Below are 13206 nucleotides of genomic sequence, written 5' to 3'. Positions count from 1 at the left end.
CAAGTGGAAAATTGCTACCACCACCACACGTGGACCGGATCTGGCCATGCTTTGGCCACGTGGAGGCAGCAAGAGGCGCAAGGAACTCCCCTACTCGACAGTAACTGAAGACCAGACTCCAGCCCTGACACCTGCTACCTGTGACCTCTGAAAGTTCCATCTGCACCAGATTCCTTACTGAAAGACAAATAACAGTTTGGAAGGCGCCAAGGGTCCTGCTATCCCCAACCTCCCCGCACACAAGGTGGCTTTGGCCAGCTTTATTCCCGTAGACCAGTCTCCTAACCTGGCAAGTGGGATTGCAGATAGCCACCGACCACTCAGACGACTAAGAAGCTAAATGCGCCCTAGCACCCGGCATGCCCGGGGGCTCGGTGGACTGGCCCTCCTTGGAGGAGTCCCGAGCTCCCTTGGCCCCCATCCCAGCCCGGGCCCCACCCTCGCCGCCGCACTCACGCGAATGCTCCAGCTCTCGCGCCGCCTTGGCTGCGCGCTCCAGGCCCGTGGGGTCAAAGTTGCTCCATTTGTCCTTGGGCCCCGGCCGGTCCCCCGCGCCCCGGTCCCCGCCGCCCTCGGCTCCAGGCTGAGCGGGCGGCAGGGAGAGAGGCGGCCCCGTTCCTTCGCCCTTGGGGCCCTTGATCCCGAAGAGCCACGACATGGCGCGCGACCGCCGCGCGCCGCGGCAGCCACCAGGAGCCCGTAGCCGAGCTGAAGCGCGCGGAACGGAGCAGCTTCCACGCGCCGCGAGCCTGTGGTCGGAGGTCCTGCGCAGGCGCGACCACGCCCCTTCCTCCCAGGCGACGGAAGCGCAGGAGGGCCTCGTACCGTGAGACTTCGGATTGGCCGCGGGTACCGTGACGTCACCGGCGTCGTCGCCAGGACTGCCCAAACTGGCTCTGGGGGCGGGCCGTCGAGGGGCGGGCCGAAGAGGCTAGTTACGGGGACCGATCAGGGACAAAATCGACGGGCTGGGTGCATGTGTGCCTTGGTTTACGTCAGTGCCTGGTTATACGTCAGTTCCGTGTCCCGTTGCCGTGGGCTCCCGCAGAACCCCGACGAGGCGGAGACCGAGAAGTAGGTGCCGGGGGGCCGGGGCGGGGGTCCTTGGTACGCGAGGTCCCGGCGACAGGGCGCTGAGCCCCGTACGGAGGGAGCGGCCGCCGGAGGGAGAGCCCGCGGAAAGCGCCTGATCCGCGAGGGAAGATCAACCCAGGGCAGGCGCGCGGCGGGGCCTCGACTCCGCGCCCCCGACCCGCGGCCCGCGACCCGGCTGGGCACGGGGATGCCGGGGCCGCTGGAGGGTTGAGGCTGCGCTCAGTGGATCTGGATGCTCGCGCTTAATAAGATGGTGGAAGGTTAGGAAGGCGGTCCCTGCCAGTGTCCTGCGGCCGTCATTAGGTTAAAGAGCCGGCCGGAGAACACGCTCTCCCCGGCCTTCTTGTATGTATCGCAGCAAACCACAGTGGTCAGTGCTTGTACGATCCTTCGTATCGCTCAAACGTGGCTCACAACCGGAGGGAGACGGATCTCAACCCCAGAAGTGTGGAAATGCAGAGCAGCCCCCCCACCAAGTCCCACAAGAGGGCGCCCTTGCTGGAGGAGGGGTCTTGTCTTCTGGGGCACCTCCAAAGGCCACGTGCCTGCTTCCGGGACAAAGTGGCAGGCTGACCCCGCCTGCGGCAGAGGGCGAAAAGGATGGGCAGAGCCAGCGTTGCTCTAGAGCCCACAGTGCCCAAAGCTAGCAAAGTTCGCTTCTGGGGCCAACATCCAAATTGCCCCTTTAGTCTTTCCTTAATGGAATTGGTTGAGTTCCCGGAATTACATGGAGTTGCCCCCCACTAGACAGAAAACGATTTTAAAATTGTTTCAAACTGAATAAAAACGGGGGGGGGGAATTAAAGATAATTTTGTGATCTTTCACCCTCAAACGAAGAGAAAGCCAAATGAGTTTCCCAGCCAGATGCCACCCCTCCCCCCCCCACCAGTGGCCATCAGGTTTTTATGCATTAGCCACAAAGTATACCTCCCACAGCACCCCTGGCAGGGCTCTGCTGATGAAGAAGAGGAATGGGTAAGAGACAGGAAGTCCTTGTCCAAACACAGCTCAGCTACGTGCCCCTCCAGGTCCATCCATCCCAGACCAGTATTTGTCAAGCTTGTGTACTTTCATATAAAAAGGAATCACTTTGAGGGGCGCCTGGGTGGCGCAGCGGTTAAGCTTCTGCCTTCCGCTCAGGGCGTGATCCCAGCGTTATGGGATCGAGCCCCCCATCAGGCTCCTCCGCTGGGAGCCTGCTTCTTCCTCTCCCACTCCCCCTGCTTGTGTTCCCTCTCTCGCTGGCTGTCTCTGTCTCTGTCAGATGAATAAATAAAACCTTTAGAAAAAAAAAAAAAGAATCACTTTGAGAATAAAGTTCTGCATTTAAAAAGCTAGTTTCAAAAAAACAAAGTCGGGGCACCTGGGTGGCTCAGTCAGCTAAGCATCTGCCTTTGGCTCAGGTGATGATCCCAGAGTACAGGGATCAAGCCCCACATCAGGCTCCCTGCTCAGCAAAGAGCCTGCTTCTCCCTCTGCCTCTGTCCACCACCCACCCACCACCACTACCCCCATACTCATGCTGTCTCTCTCAAATAAACAAATCTTTAAAAAATAAATAAAGTCAGTTTCATTTAACTTGACTTAATTTGAAAAACAGAGTCGATTGTTGTTCAAGGATTTAGGTAAGTGCATTCCCTTTGATGGGGGGGGGGTGTTCCCTCCAGTCTCACTCATCTGAGTAGGTGTGCTCCATACTTTCCAATTCCCCCTCATTTATTTATTTATACACATATTTTTGGTTTTTTATTTTTTACTTTTTTTCAAGTAGTCTCCTTGTGCAATGTGGGACTCGAACGCTGACCCTGAGATGGAAAGTCTAGTGCTCTACGTACTGAGCCGGTCAGGCGCCCCATACTTCCCAGATTCTGATGGGCCATACAAAACATCCAAGCCACTTGTGTTTGTCACTTAAAATCTTAGACTGGGAGCCACTGAGGAGGGCAAACAAACCTTTCCTAAAAACACTTAAGTTAGTAAAATGGAATTACAATGATGTTTTCATCTGACACATTCTCATTTAACTGACAGATGGGTTCTCTGCTGCTTGCACGGTGAGCTGTTTTGCTGACAGATTTCCTTACCTCACCCTCCCTACAACATGTGGCTTTCTTCTCTGAGGGAGCCCTCCAGCGTTGAAAACCTGGAGGAGAGACTGCAGAAGTTGGAGATGCAGATGGACAGCTTGGCCTCCAGCCTGTCCTTGAGTCCAAAGAGAGAGGACATAGGTACCCCTGGGGAGCCCAGGCCAACAGGAGTAGAGTGAGCCCTACCCAGGCCAAGTGCAATTATATACAATTAAGACTCCTAGGACAGCCAGGCCTTCAAATGTAACAAGCTGGTCCCTTTCCTGTTCCTTCTCTCCAGGTTCCAAGAGGACCTGCTGGTTCTGGTGTCACTCACAGTCACCCAAACCCACATGCAGCCCACGTCCACCCCCACTGGACAGACTTCCACACTGCCCCCCCAGCTGGGCTGCTGGCCCCCATCCTGGCCACCCAAGCAGGCCTCCCAGATCCCAGGGCTCCTGCAGCTCTTCCCTGTGCTGCCGGAGGGTCAGAAGAGGTAATGAGGGGTTATAGTGCTGAGCCCTCACGTGCTACCTTGGGCCCAGGACTGGAAAGTGACTCAGGACTGAGCCCAGAGCTCACTACCCCTCCGGTCTTGTCTTCCCAAGTAGTGTATGCTTCTAGGTAAGCAGTTGCCTACTCAGATGCCCTGTTCAGCTGTTTGCTCTCCCTGCAGATCCATCTCCCAGAAGGTCAGCGCGGCCAGGACATCCGCACGGGCACCTGGGGTGGGGCACCCTTAGCACAGCACTCAGCTATCCACCCACCCTGCTGGCAGGAGGCACGCTGTGAGCACTGGCCTGCCCTTCTCAACAAAAACAGGGCCAGATGCACAGTCTGGACAGACCTTGGAAGCAAAGTCCTCTGAAGCCATGGCCATCGGAGAAGATGTGGTGTGCTCTGAGAGAGGCTATGAGTGGGCACATGCCTGCTGCATGATACACCACTTGCTTTTCTTGTCTTAACCAGAAGCAACCACAGCACATCCCTTTCTGATTTTCACGTCTGCGTCAGAGGCTCATAGTTCCGTGTAGCATGTCGCATAGAGTGACATGTATTAGTTCCTGTAGGTGGCAGCCTTGGCCTGGACCTAATAGATTGAGGAGACAGGGCTGTGGAGGTGTGAAGGGAGACCAGGACAAAACTGTTTCCTGGAGGTTGTTCCCAGAGATGGCCCAGACTTACCAACCTTTAAGAGTTGCCAGGGTGGCTCAGTAAGTTGAGGGTCTGACTCTTGATTTCGGCTCAGGTCATGACCTCAGGGTCGTAGGCTAGAGCCCCGCATCCAGCTCTGTGCTCAGTGTGGAGTCTGCTGGAGAGTCTCCCTCTGCCTCTCCCCACCCTGTGCACGTGCTCCCTTTCTCTCTCTCTCTCAAATAAATCTTAAAAAAAAAAAAAAAAAGTTGCCTAGAACGGTGCAAAGATCAGCACTTCCAAGGTAAGGGCTTCCAGAAGAGGCATTCCTTGGCACAGAAGTGGGGGCTCCTTTCCCTGCCCTCAGCGTCCAGCAGTGATGAGCTGAAGCTGGAGCCTCTTCCAGGGAGTAGGGCCACTCTGCCCTCGCTTGGGATTGTAGGGTGTTTGGGGGGAAGGAGCTCATCTGTCTCAAGTGCCTGACTGAGCCATTAGGAAAGCACCTGCCGGTATTCTGCTTTTTCTGCTGTCTGCACAGCGCTCTGCAGGCTGGTCCAAGAGGCTCAGTGTGAAAGGGGGACCTTCCCAGGTGCCCAGTGGGCTTGGACCTACAGGTACCTGGGGCATCAGGGTGGGGCACAGTGGCCTGCATGTAGGGAGTTCTGATCAGGCCTGGGGAAGTCTTTCCTCTCTGGTCGATGCTGCCTAGGACCTTGTTCACATCCACCAGGTTCAGGAGGGGGGCCAGCCGAGTCTGGGCTGCCTGCTAACCACTGGTCGGGGTGTTAGCAGACACCTGCAGTGGCACACAGGCCACACAGTGCCATTTGGCTTCCCTGGGCCTGATTCCCCGGGGGTTGTGGGGACATGTAGGAGAGACTCAACACCCACTCAGGAGTGCCTCCCTATCCGCTGACCAAGTCTGGCCTGGCCTGGCACTACCAGGGAACCCTGGACCCACCACCTTAGCCCTCCTGCCCACTCTGCCTGCCCTGGTCACACAGGCGGGCAGGAGTCCTTTGTCTCCCGTGCCATTGTCACATCAGCAAACCGTGGGCTCGTGCACAGCTGGCCCCCACAAATGTTCAGTACACTAGGTTAGTGTGTAGTGCAGGCCTTAGGTGCTTAGGGAGCCGGTGATTCTTGGGAGTCTGGTCCTTCAAAAATGGTGGCAGGCCAGCTTGATTGAAGGCCCCCGAACACATGCCCACCAAACCGGAGTGGGCAAACTGAGAACACTGTCAGGGACTGGAAGACCACCTCTCTGAACCCTGCAGTGGGCTTGGGTTAGGGTCCCCACCTCCCATTAGCAGCCGCCGGCTGATCAAACTGCTGCTGAGGGAGTGGTCTTGCCAGCAGAGGGAGCCACAGCCCCGTCCCTGGTCCGACGGCTGTGGCGGGGACAGCCGGGCACAGCCAGGTCCCTGTCTCTGCCTCGCAACTCTGCTCCAAACCGCGGAGTCCCACCCACAGAAGCGGCCAGGGCCCTCCGAGGAGGTGCAGATGCCAGGGTGTTCTGAGCCTCAGCACCAGGAGGGGCTCAGCTCCCCTCCTTTTCCCCAGCACCAGCCACAAAACCTTGGCCTTCCGCCTGGGAGCTTTCCCAGGGCTGGGGTTCGGACGGAGTAAAGCACTCTAAGGAGACTGTAGAACTCGGTTTACATCTAATTTACTGTATTTTAAAGTCTGGGACGTTAGTGGGGAAGAGGCAGAGTGAGCACGGAGTTGGTCCAGACAGAAGTACATGCCTTGGTGGGGCTGAGGGACAGCAGGTAGTGCCCTTAGGACTTGTCTGGTGGCCCCAGTAGAGTAGCAGTGACGGGAGGTGGGGTCAGAAGATGCTGTAGAGAATCGCTGGGGTGAACCCACCCAGGGGAACTTTGTTTGTCCCTGCCCAGGCACGGAAGCTTCCACCCAGAAGCTGGGGAGGCTGCCTGTGAGTGCTAGCCTTGGGGCTTGCAGGGGCCAGGAGCCCTCCTGCTCCAGAGTCCTGTTCCTCTAGAAAGGTGCCGTCTGCATCTCTGTGGCTGTAGCTGGACCCAGTGGGGTCCTGGGCAGGAAGGCAGGGCTGCTGTCCCCAGCAGGCGCTAGCCCTCAGGCCAACTGAATGCCCTGGTAAAGACCGCCTTTCTGCTCACCCAGCTGCTGACCACATCATCAACCTGCCACCACAACTCCCTGCCCTTTTCCAGATCCTGTCCCCTCCGGGAAGCGTTTGGAACCCAGCCAGAACCAGCTCCTGCCCTTCCCCCATCCACTTTCTACCAACATCTAGGACCTGAGTGGCCGCAGGGACTCAGAGCGGCCACTGGACCAAGCCCTCTCAAACCGATGCTAGCCCTTGCCACCAGAGGGACTGGTCCTTCACACAAGTGAGAGGTCCAGCCGCTCCGCTCAGTTGCCTCCCGTCCTGGGCTCAAGGCCAGTCCTGTATCTGATGTTCTCAGCCCGCCCACAGACTCCCTGTCCATCTTCCTGCTAATTCCTGCCTAAAGGACAGCACCGCGTGCCCAGCTCTGAGCCCGGGCAGGGCAGGGGGTCATGATGGCAAGAGCGGCTGCCGCAGCGGCAGCAGAGGATCAGGCCGGGGAGTCAGGCGATCCCTGCGTCCTAGACGGCAGACGCCCGAGCAGGGAGCCCTTTGCCGCCGCAGGAGAGTTCTGGGGGGGGTGGGGGGTTTCAGACGGAGTCGCCGCGGGTCCAGGCCCAGGTTTCGGCGGTGGGCGCCTCCCCCGCCAGGTTGGGGAGAAGGGGGCCCTCGGTGGGCGGGGCGGCCAGCTCACGGCTCCGGGCCCCCGGCCCCCGGCGGCTGGGGCCGCGGGACGCGGCTGCGCTCGCCGTCGGACGTGCAGGCCTTGGCGGACAGCGAGCTCTCGCGGCCCGAGCGGAAGGCTGCCGTCACGGTCACCAGGTAGGCGGTGCTGGGCGCCAGGCCCTGCAGCGTGGTGCTGTTGCGGCCCGCGGGCACCTCCACGCGCTGCGCCGCGCCGCCCCCGCCCAGCAGCGGCCCGTACTGCACGTGGTAGCCGCGCACCGCGGCCGGGCCCAGCGCCGGGGCCCAGCTCACGCGCAGGCTCCGCGGCCGGGCATGCGAGATGACGATGCGCTGCGGCCCGGCCTCCTCTGTGGGGGGAGGGGGGAACGCGCGCGTGAGCGGGGCGGGGCCTCCGCCCGGCCCCGCCCCGCCCCCGCGGCCCCCCACGGCGCCCGCCCCGCCCCCGCGGCCCCCCACGGCGCCCGCCCCGCCCCCCCCGCGCCTGGCTCACCCGGCAGCGTGTGCACCCGCAGGTACTGCGGCCTCACGAGGTGCACGTTGGACTCGGGCACCAGCGTCACCTCGTAGTCGGTGTCGGGGTTGAGGTTGACCCAGGCCCAGCCCGTGGCGTTCCCCGGCAGCTGTTGGCGACGCACGGTCCCCGGCTCAGCGCTGGGTGCCAGCTCCAACATGTAGAAGCCAGAGTCTGCGGTCAGCAGGGGCGGCCAGGCCAGGCGGAAGCCGCTGGACGTGACCTCAGAAGCACGGAGCTGCTGTGGCCGCATCGCGTCTGCGGGTGGTGCGGGGGGTCAGGTCTCCTCTTGCCCAGCCTGGGGCCCTGACTGCTGACTCAGGGAAGACCGGACCGGGAGATGTGGGGAACAGCCCAGGCCCCGCCACCCCAGCAGTGCTAACAAAACCCGAACCGGTGAGGGCTGGGGTGAGGAAAAGAGGGCAGTCGCCCACTTGGGACTTCCTCGCCTGCCTCAGCTGCAAACCCAGACAGGTGAGGCGCTGTAATGGCCACTTCCCACCACTCCGGTGGCCCCTCAAAGGTAGTGTCTGAGAACAGAGACCAGCCGCGCTCCCTAGCTCGAGTGGCCAGCACAGAGTGTAGGGTCAGCTCGGCTCCACGGTCAAGGTGAAGGGGCACCACTGGTGCAGCCAGAAGATGGGAGGCCACGGCTGGGGGGACACCCCGAGAAGTGAAGACAACTCCAGGAGTAGCTGGATGTGGGGTCAGAGTACTGCCTGCCTCAGGTTTCTAGGAGGAGGGCTGCAGAGTGGGACCCCCAAATGTGCATACTCCTGAGCTTGCGACACCACATGGCCATCTGAGTGACCATGCAAGTTGGTAAGGTTGATAAATGTCTGCACAGGGTTATGCCCGTTGGGATCCTGACGCTTCCTCATTTAATGCTGGGTGCTCCAGCTGTCAGCCTGGCACTCATTCTCCTGCCCAGCCCCCATATTCAGATCCCAGGAGCCCCCACCCTACTGCCTCACTGCCCAGCAGCCTTGGGTTCTTCCTGTCCAGCTGCTTGCCTTTCCTCCTGCTGTCCCCTCCAGGCCCAGCCACAGTGGTTGACTCAGGGGCCACCCAGGTCCAGGTGTCCCTGGGGGAAACCTTTGGAAGGACCCCCTACTCTTCTGCAATCTGCAGTCCAGCCCCTTCCGGGTTTTGGTGGATGACTAACCCACAGGCAGAGACTCAGGAAGAAGCCTGGGGTTAGGGGCATTTTTCAGTGGATAGAGCTGGCAGAACCATAATCAGGCCCTTCATCTCCAGCCCCTCCCACTGTGAGGTTTGGCTGGGGGTGGGGGAGCGTGGGGGGTGGTCTATAAGAAAGTTGGTGGGGAGCTGCTAGCCCCTGCAGTGGCCCCTCCCTGGTCCAGCCTTCTCTCTAGCAATCCCTAAACCCACCATTGGTGCAAACCCACTCACGCTCCTCTGCGACTGTCCCTGCCCCTGGGGTGGTAGGGCCTGAGCTCTGTAGGAGGCAGTCCTAGCCCATCCCAACCTGGCTCTCATCCCCAGGTGTGGCGGCACCTGACACACAGACAGGAGCCTGTGCTGCCCATCTGCAGAGTCCTCAGGCCGGGACCCTCCTGCTTCCTCTCCATTTAACCACATCCCACCAGATGCAGCCCCTTGGTCTCCTGGCCTACTCCAGGCCCTCCACTCTGGGGTGGGCCTGTCAGCGGAGAACCCCACCTGGAGGTGTTTACTCAGGCTCGACCTTCTGTCCGGCCACAGCCCAGGCAGTGGGGCCTCCAGGGCACACGGCTGGAGTGCGCCCTGGAGGGATGCTCTGAGAAGCCATGTGTGTTGCCTCCCTGCTGAACCCCCACGAAGTGCCATTGTCCCCAGAGCCCTGGCCCCTGCTCCAGGCACTGGAGTTCCCCTCCCCCCACCTCTTCCGGGACCCTGCTGGGGTCCCCCCAGGTCCTGCCTCTTCCCACCTACCAAGAATGGACCCCCTCAGCTCCTGGGCGATGATGTGCAGGTCATCCATATCCACAAAGTGTAGGTGCTTCTCAGGGGGGGCCGAGGCAGCATCTGACAGCTCCAGGAGGTTGCCGCGGCCAGTACTGACGATGAAGACAGTGACACCCAGGTCCTTCAGTTCCTGCATGGGGGGCCCCACGGGGTCGCTGGAGCCGCCGTCCGTCACCCACACCAGCACCTTGGGCACCCCTGGCCGGGCCCCCGCCACCTCTGCAAACAGCTGCTCCTTGGCGTAAGCCAGCGCCAGGCCAGTGTTGGTGTCGCCCATGCGCTGGGCTGCGGCACGTATGGCATCCTGGACAGCCTCACCTGAGCTGTGCTGGCCGAAGGGGAACTCGGTGTACGGGCGGCTGCCCACATGCACCAGGCTGGTACGTAGAGCCCCAGGGCCCAGGGGCAGCAGGCCCACCAGCTGCCCCACAAACTCCCGAACTCGGGAAAACTCATAATGAGACACGCTGGCCGAGCTGTCCAACAGAAACAGCAGGTCCCCCTGGGGGGCCGATGCTGGGGGGCCTGGGGGAGAGGGGAGGGTTCAGCCCCAGGTGGTGGCCCCCAGACAGCCCCACACCCAAGGCAGAACCCCCAGGGTCTGAGCTTTCCCTAAGCTGAAGCTTGCCCTTACCCAAGTAGGCCCTGAAAGCCTGCTCAGCCCCACCCCCAAAAGTCCTGAAGGTGGCACCCCTGGGGGAAGGGGGAGAGGGGTCCTGAGCCAACAAGTGGCCTACAGTCTCAGTGGGTTCTAGCTCTGCACCCTGGTCATGTACCTGGGGTGCTCTCTGGGTTCAAGTCTCATCTGTAAAGGAGAGCCAACCCCTCCAAGCCCCTGACCCTCCCTTTGCTCAGCCGACTCTGTGCAGGCTGGAGCCAAGGGTCCTGGCCCAGCCCCCAGGAGTGTGGGTGGACAGGCCTGGGTCCCAGGGGCTTGGCTTCAGGCCCACAGCCCAGCCTCCAGGTAAAGCAACTAGTTGGGGGGCAGGGGGCAGAAAGCAGCTGGGGAGACTGGGGGCTGAGGTGGACAGATGAGGGGGACAAGAGCATGACCACAGCCCCTCCTACAGCCCATATGGCCAGGCTGGAATCGTGACCCCGCTCACAGATGATGTCACCCCTCCTTTGGACCTATCCTCTGCTCCATCTGGACCCAGGAAGCAGGTTACCTGCCGCAGCAGCCTGAGGGCCCACCAGACCCGCCAAGGCCTTCCCCTTGCTCCCGGTACCCCAGGGGGCAAAAGGACCCCTTCCACCACTGGGCCAAGGGCAGACCGGAGCTGGGGTGTCTCGGTTCTGATCAGTGCCTTGCGGCCTGTTTCCCCCAATGCGGTGGGGCGACTCTAGCCCTCTTACCATCCCAACCCTCTACTAAGCGTCATCCCAAGGAGAAGGAAACTGAGGCAGGGACCTCCTCCCCGACAGACATCTCTCCCTCCCTTTCCAGACCCCCGCCAACATCTGGCGCCCGCCTAGCAGCCTGGGGCACCTGGGCCCGCCCACCGCAGGTGGGTGGGGTGCCCTGCGGCCGCCTCTACCCCGCGGTGGCGGGAGGGAGGGAGACTGCCCCGCTCAGGCAGCGGGGGGTAGGGGCGCCGCCCGAGCTGGAGCCCAGCCCGCCGCCTGCCGCACTCACCACGTTCGGCGCCGCTCCGCGCCAGCGCCAGCCGCAGGCTCAGGGCCAGGCTGAGCGCCGTCCAGGGCAGCATCGCGCGCGGCGGGAAGGGGCGCGCTCGGCCTCCGCTCGCAGCTCGCTCGCTCGGGGACTGCAGGGCGCGCCGCCGCGCAGGCCGGACCCGACCCCGCCCCCGGGAGGCCCCGTCCCCGAGGCCCCGCCCCCGGTGCACACTCACCCCGCGTGCTGAGGCGCACAGGCTCCGGGAGGCGGGAGGCGTGCGCGCGGAAAGACCCAGGCGGGTAGCGACACGCAGCACTCACGGAGATGCGACCGCGCACACACGCGTGGGCGTGCACGTGCACAGACACTGAAGCTTGCTCTCCTGGTTGGGAGGCTTCGGTCCGCACTGCCCCCTGCCCAGGCCCCAGGCCAGGAGCCGAGCGGGAGCTATCATGCTGGACCACCCCCTGGCCCACCGCCCGTGACCCCCCAGTGCTATGAGTCCCTGATATCAGGCCCAAGGGAAACCCAGTGGTGTGACGGGGTGGGGGTGACACTGAGAACAAGGCCACCCTGGCAAGGCCCAGGCCCCGGAATCACCTGTAGCACAGGGCCCAGAGAGGGGCAGGTGTTGGGGCCTGGACACTTAGAAAGAAAACGTGCATTGGGGGGGGGCAGAGGTCTGAGGGGAGCTTTTTGAGGGACACAAACCCCCCCCCCCCACCTGGCTTCTTGGAGGAAGACGCATAGGGGCTGGGAATGGCTGGTTCAGGCCCTGTCGGTTGTGACCATGCCAGAACTACTGTTGTCCCCATACACCCTGCCCAATGAGGGGCCCAGGGCTTGACCCAAGATCCAACTCCAGGACCAAGGGCAGGCCCCCAGCCCTCTGGAGGGACCCATTAGCACCAGAGGTGGCTGACTGCGGGGTACATCCTGGGGCCACTCAGGCCTTGGGGCCGATTCCCTCCCCTTTGGCAGCAGTCAGATGAGGCCTCTCACTACTTTTTCTTTTTCTTTTCTTTTCTTTTTTTTTTTTTTTAAGATTTTATTTATTTATTTGACAGAGAGAGAGCAAGAGCGAGAGAGGGAACACAAGCAGGGGGAGCAGCAAAGGGAGAGGGAGAAGCTGACTCCCCGCTGAGCAGGGAGCCTGATGTGGGGCTCATCCCAGGACCCTGGGATCATGACCTGAGCCGAAGGCAGACGCTTCACCGACTGAGCCACCCCGGCGCCCCAAGGTCTCTCACTGCTAAGAAGACCACTGCCTTCTCCAAGCCACTACTCTGTTGAGCTGGGAGGGCACAGGTCCCCCAGTGCGAGGTGGCAGGGGCGTCTCTGCCAGGATGTCTCCTCCCTTTCCCCCTCCCCAGGAGGGTGCTTAGCAGCCAGGACGGATGGGACTCAATGGTTTTCCTTCCTCCCTTTATGGCAGGTGAGACACTCTGTGAGACAGGCTGGAGCTCCAACTTTGCCTAAAAAAGGAAGTGGCTCGGCCAAGCTGGAGGAGCTGGGGCAGGAACAAGCGAGAACTGTGTCCCCGCTGCCCCCACCCCCTCGAAGGGAGTCTTGGCAGTGGTGGTGCTGGCTCAGCTCCACAGACCTCAGGCCTCTGCTGGGACCAGAAGCTGCCTGGTGCTTCCGCCTGGGCCCCGTTGTGGGAGGTGGGGGGTGGGCAATGGGCTTGGGCCCCTGAAGCCCAGGGTGTGCCTCCCAGGGGGCCTTGCTTGGCCCCCAGCCCCGAAGCACACAAGGCTGACCAGGACTGCGGCTGCTGCTGGGGACAGTGAGTAGAGGCCATGGCCAGGCAGCAGCAGCTGGAGGCTGGGGCTCCAGCCTCGAGCTGACCCAGGGGGCATTGGGGTTGAGGTGTGTAGGTAAACCAAACACTTCTTGGTTCATCCTCCCTCTCACTGGGCACCCACTGCCAGGGGCAAGGAGCTGGGCCCTGTGGCAAGGGAGCAGCTCCCCTGCTTGTCCCCCAGCTCCTGTGCAGCAGGCCGGCCTCAGTCACACTTCGGCCTGTGCTGCTGG

At 61.8% G+C, this 13206-nt stretch overlaps 2 protein-coding genes across 2 annotated transcripts in view; both read right to left on the bottom strand.

Moving 5' to 3' along the window:
- The window catches only part of LOC103682047 (ATPase family AAA domain containing 3A), a 29143-nt gene extending 28400 nt beyond the window's left edge, over positions 1-743 (bottom strand). The window contains exon 1 of the mRNA XM_040645630.1: positions 457-743. Within this exon, the coding sequence (XP_040501564.1) occupies positions 457-658 (202 nt within the window). The 5' untranslated portion in view covers positions 659-743. The remainder of the gene's footprint in view (positions 1-456) is intronic.
- Positions 744-5952: 5209 nt separating this feature from the next.
- On the bottom strand, positions 5953-11307 carry VWA1 (von Willebrand factor A domain containing 1). Its single transcript, XM_040645629.1, has 4 exons — positions 11191-11307; positions 9522-10079; positions 7566-7844; positions 5953-7422 (listed from the first exon to the last, which is right to left on the bottom strand). Exons 1-4 carry the CDS (start codon positions 11261-11263, stop codon positions 7079-7081), a joined length of 1254 nt encoding a protein of 417 aa, XP_040501563.1. The 5' UTR covers positions 11264-11307; the 3' UTR covers positions 5953-7078.
- Positions 11308-13206: the final 1899 nt, after the last annotated feature.

This window comes from Ursus maritimus, unplaced genomic scaffold, assembly GCF_017311325.1.
Source record: "Ursus maritimus isolate PB19 unplaced genomic scaffold, ASM1731132v1 scaffold_32, whole genome shotgun sequence".
Lineage (NCBI taxonomy): Eukaryota > Metazoa > Chordata > Mammalia > Carnivora > Ursidae > Ursus > Ursus maritimus.
This window is presented reverse-complemented; position numbering and strand designations above follow the sequence as displayed.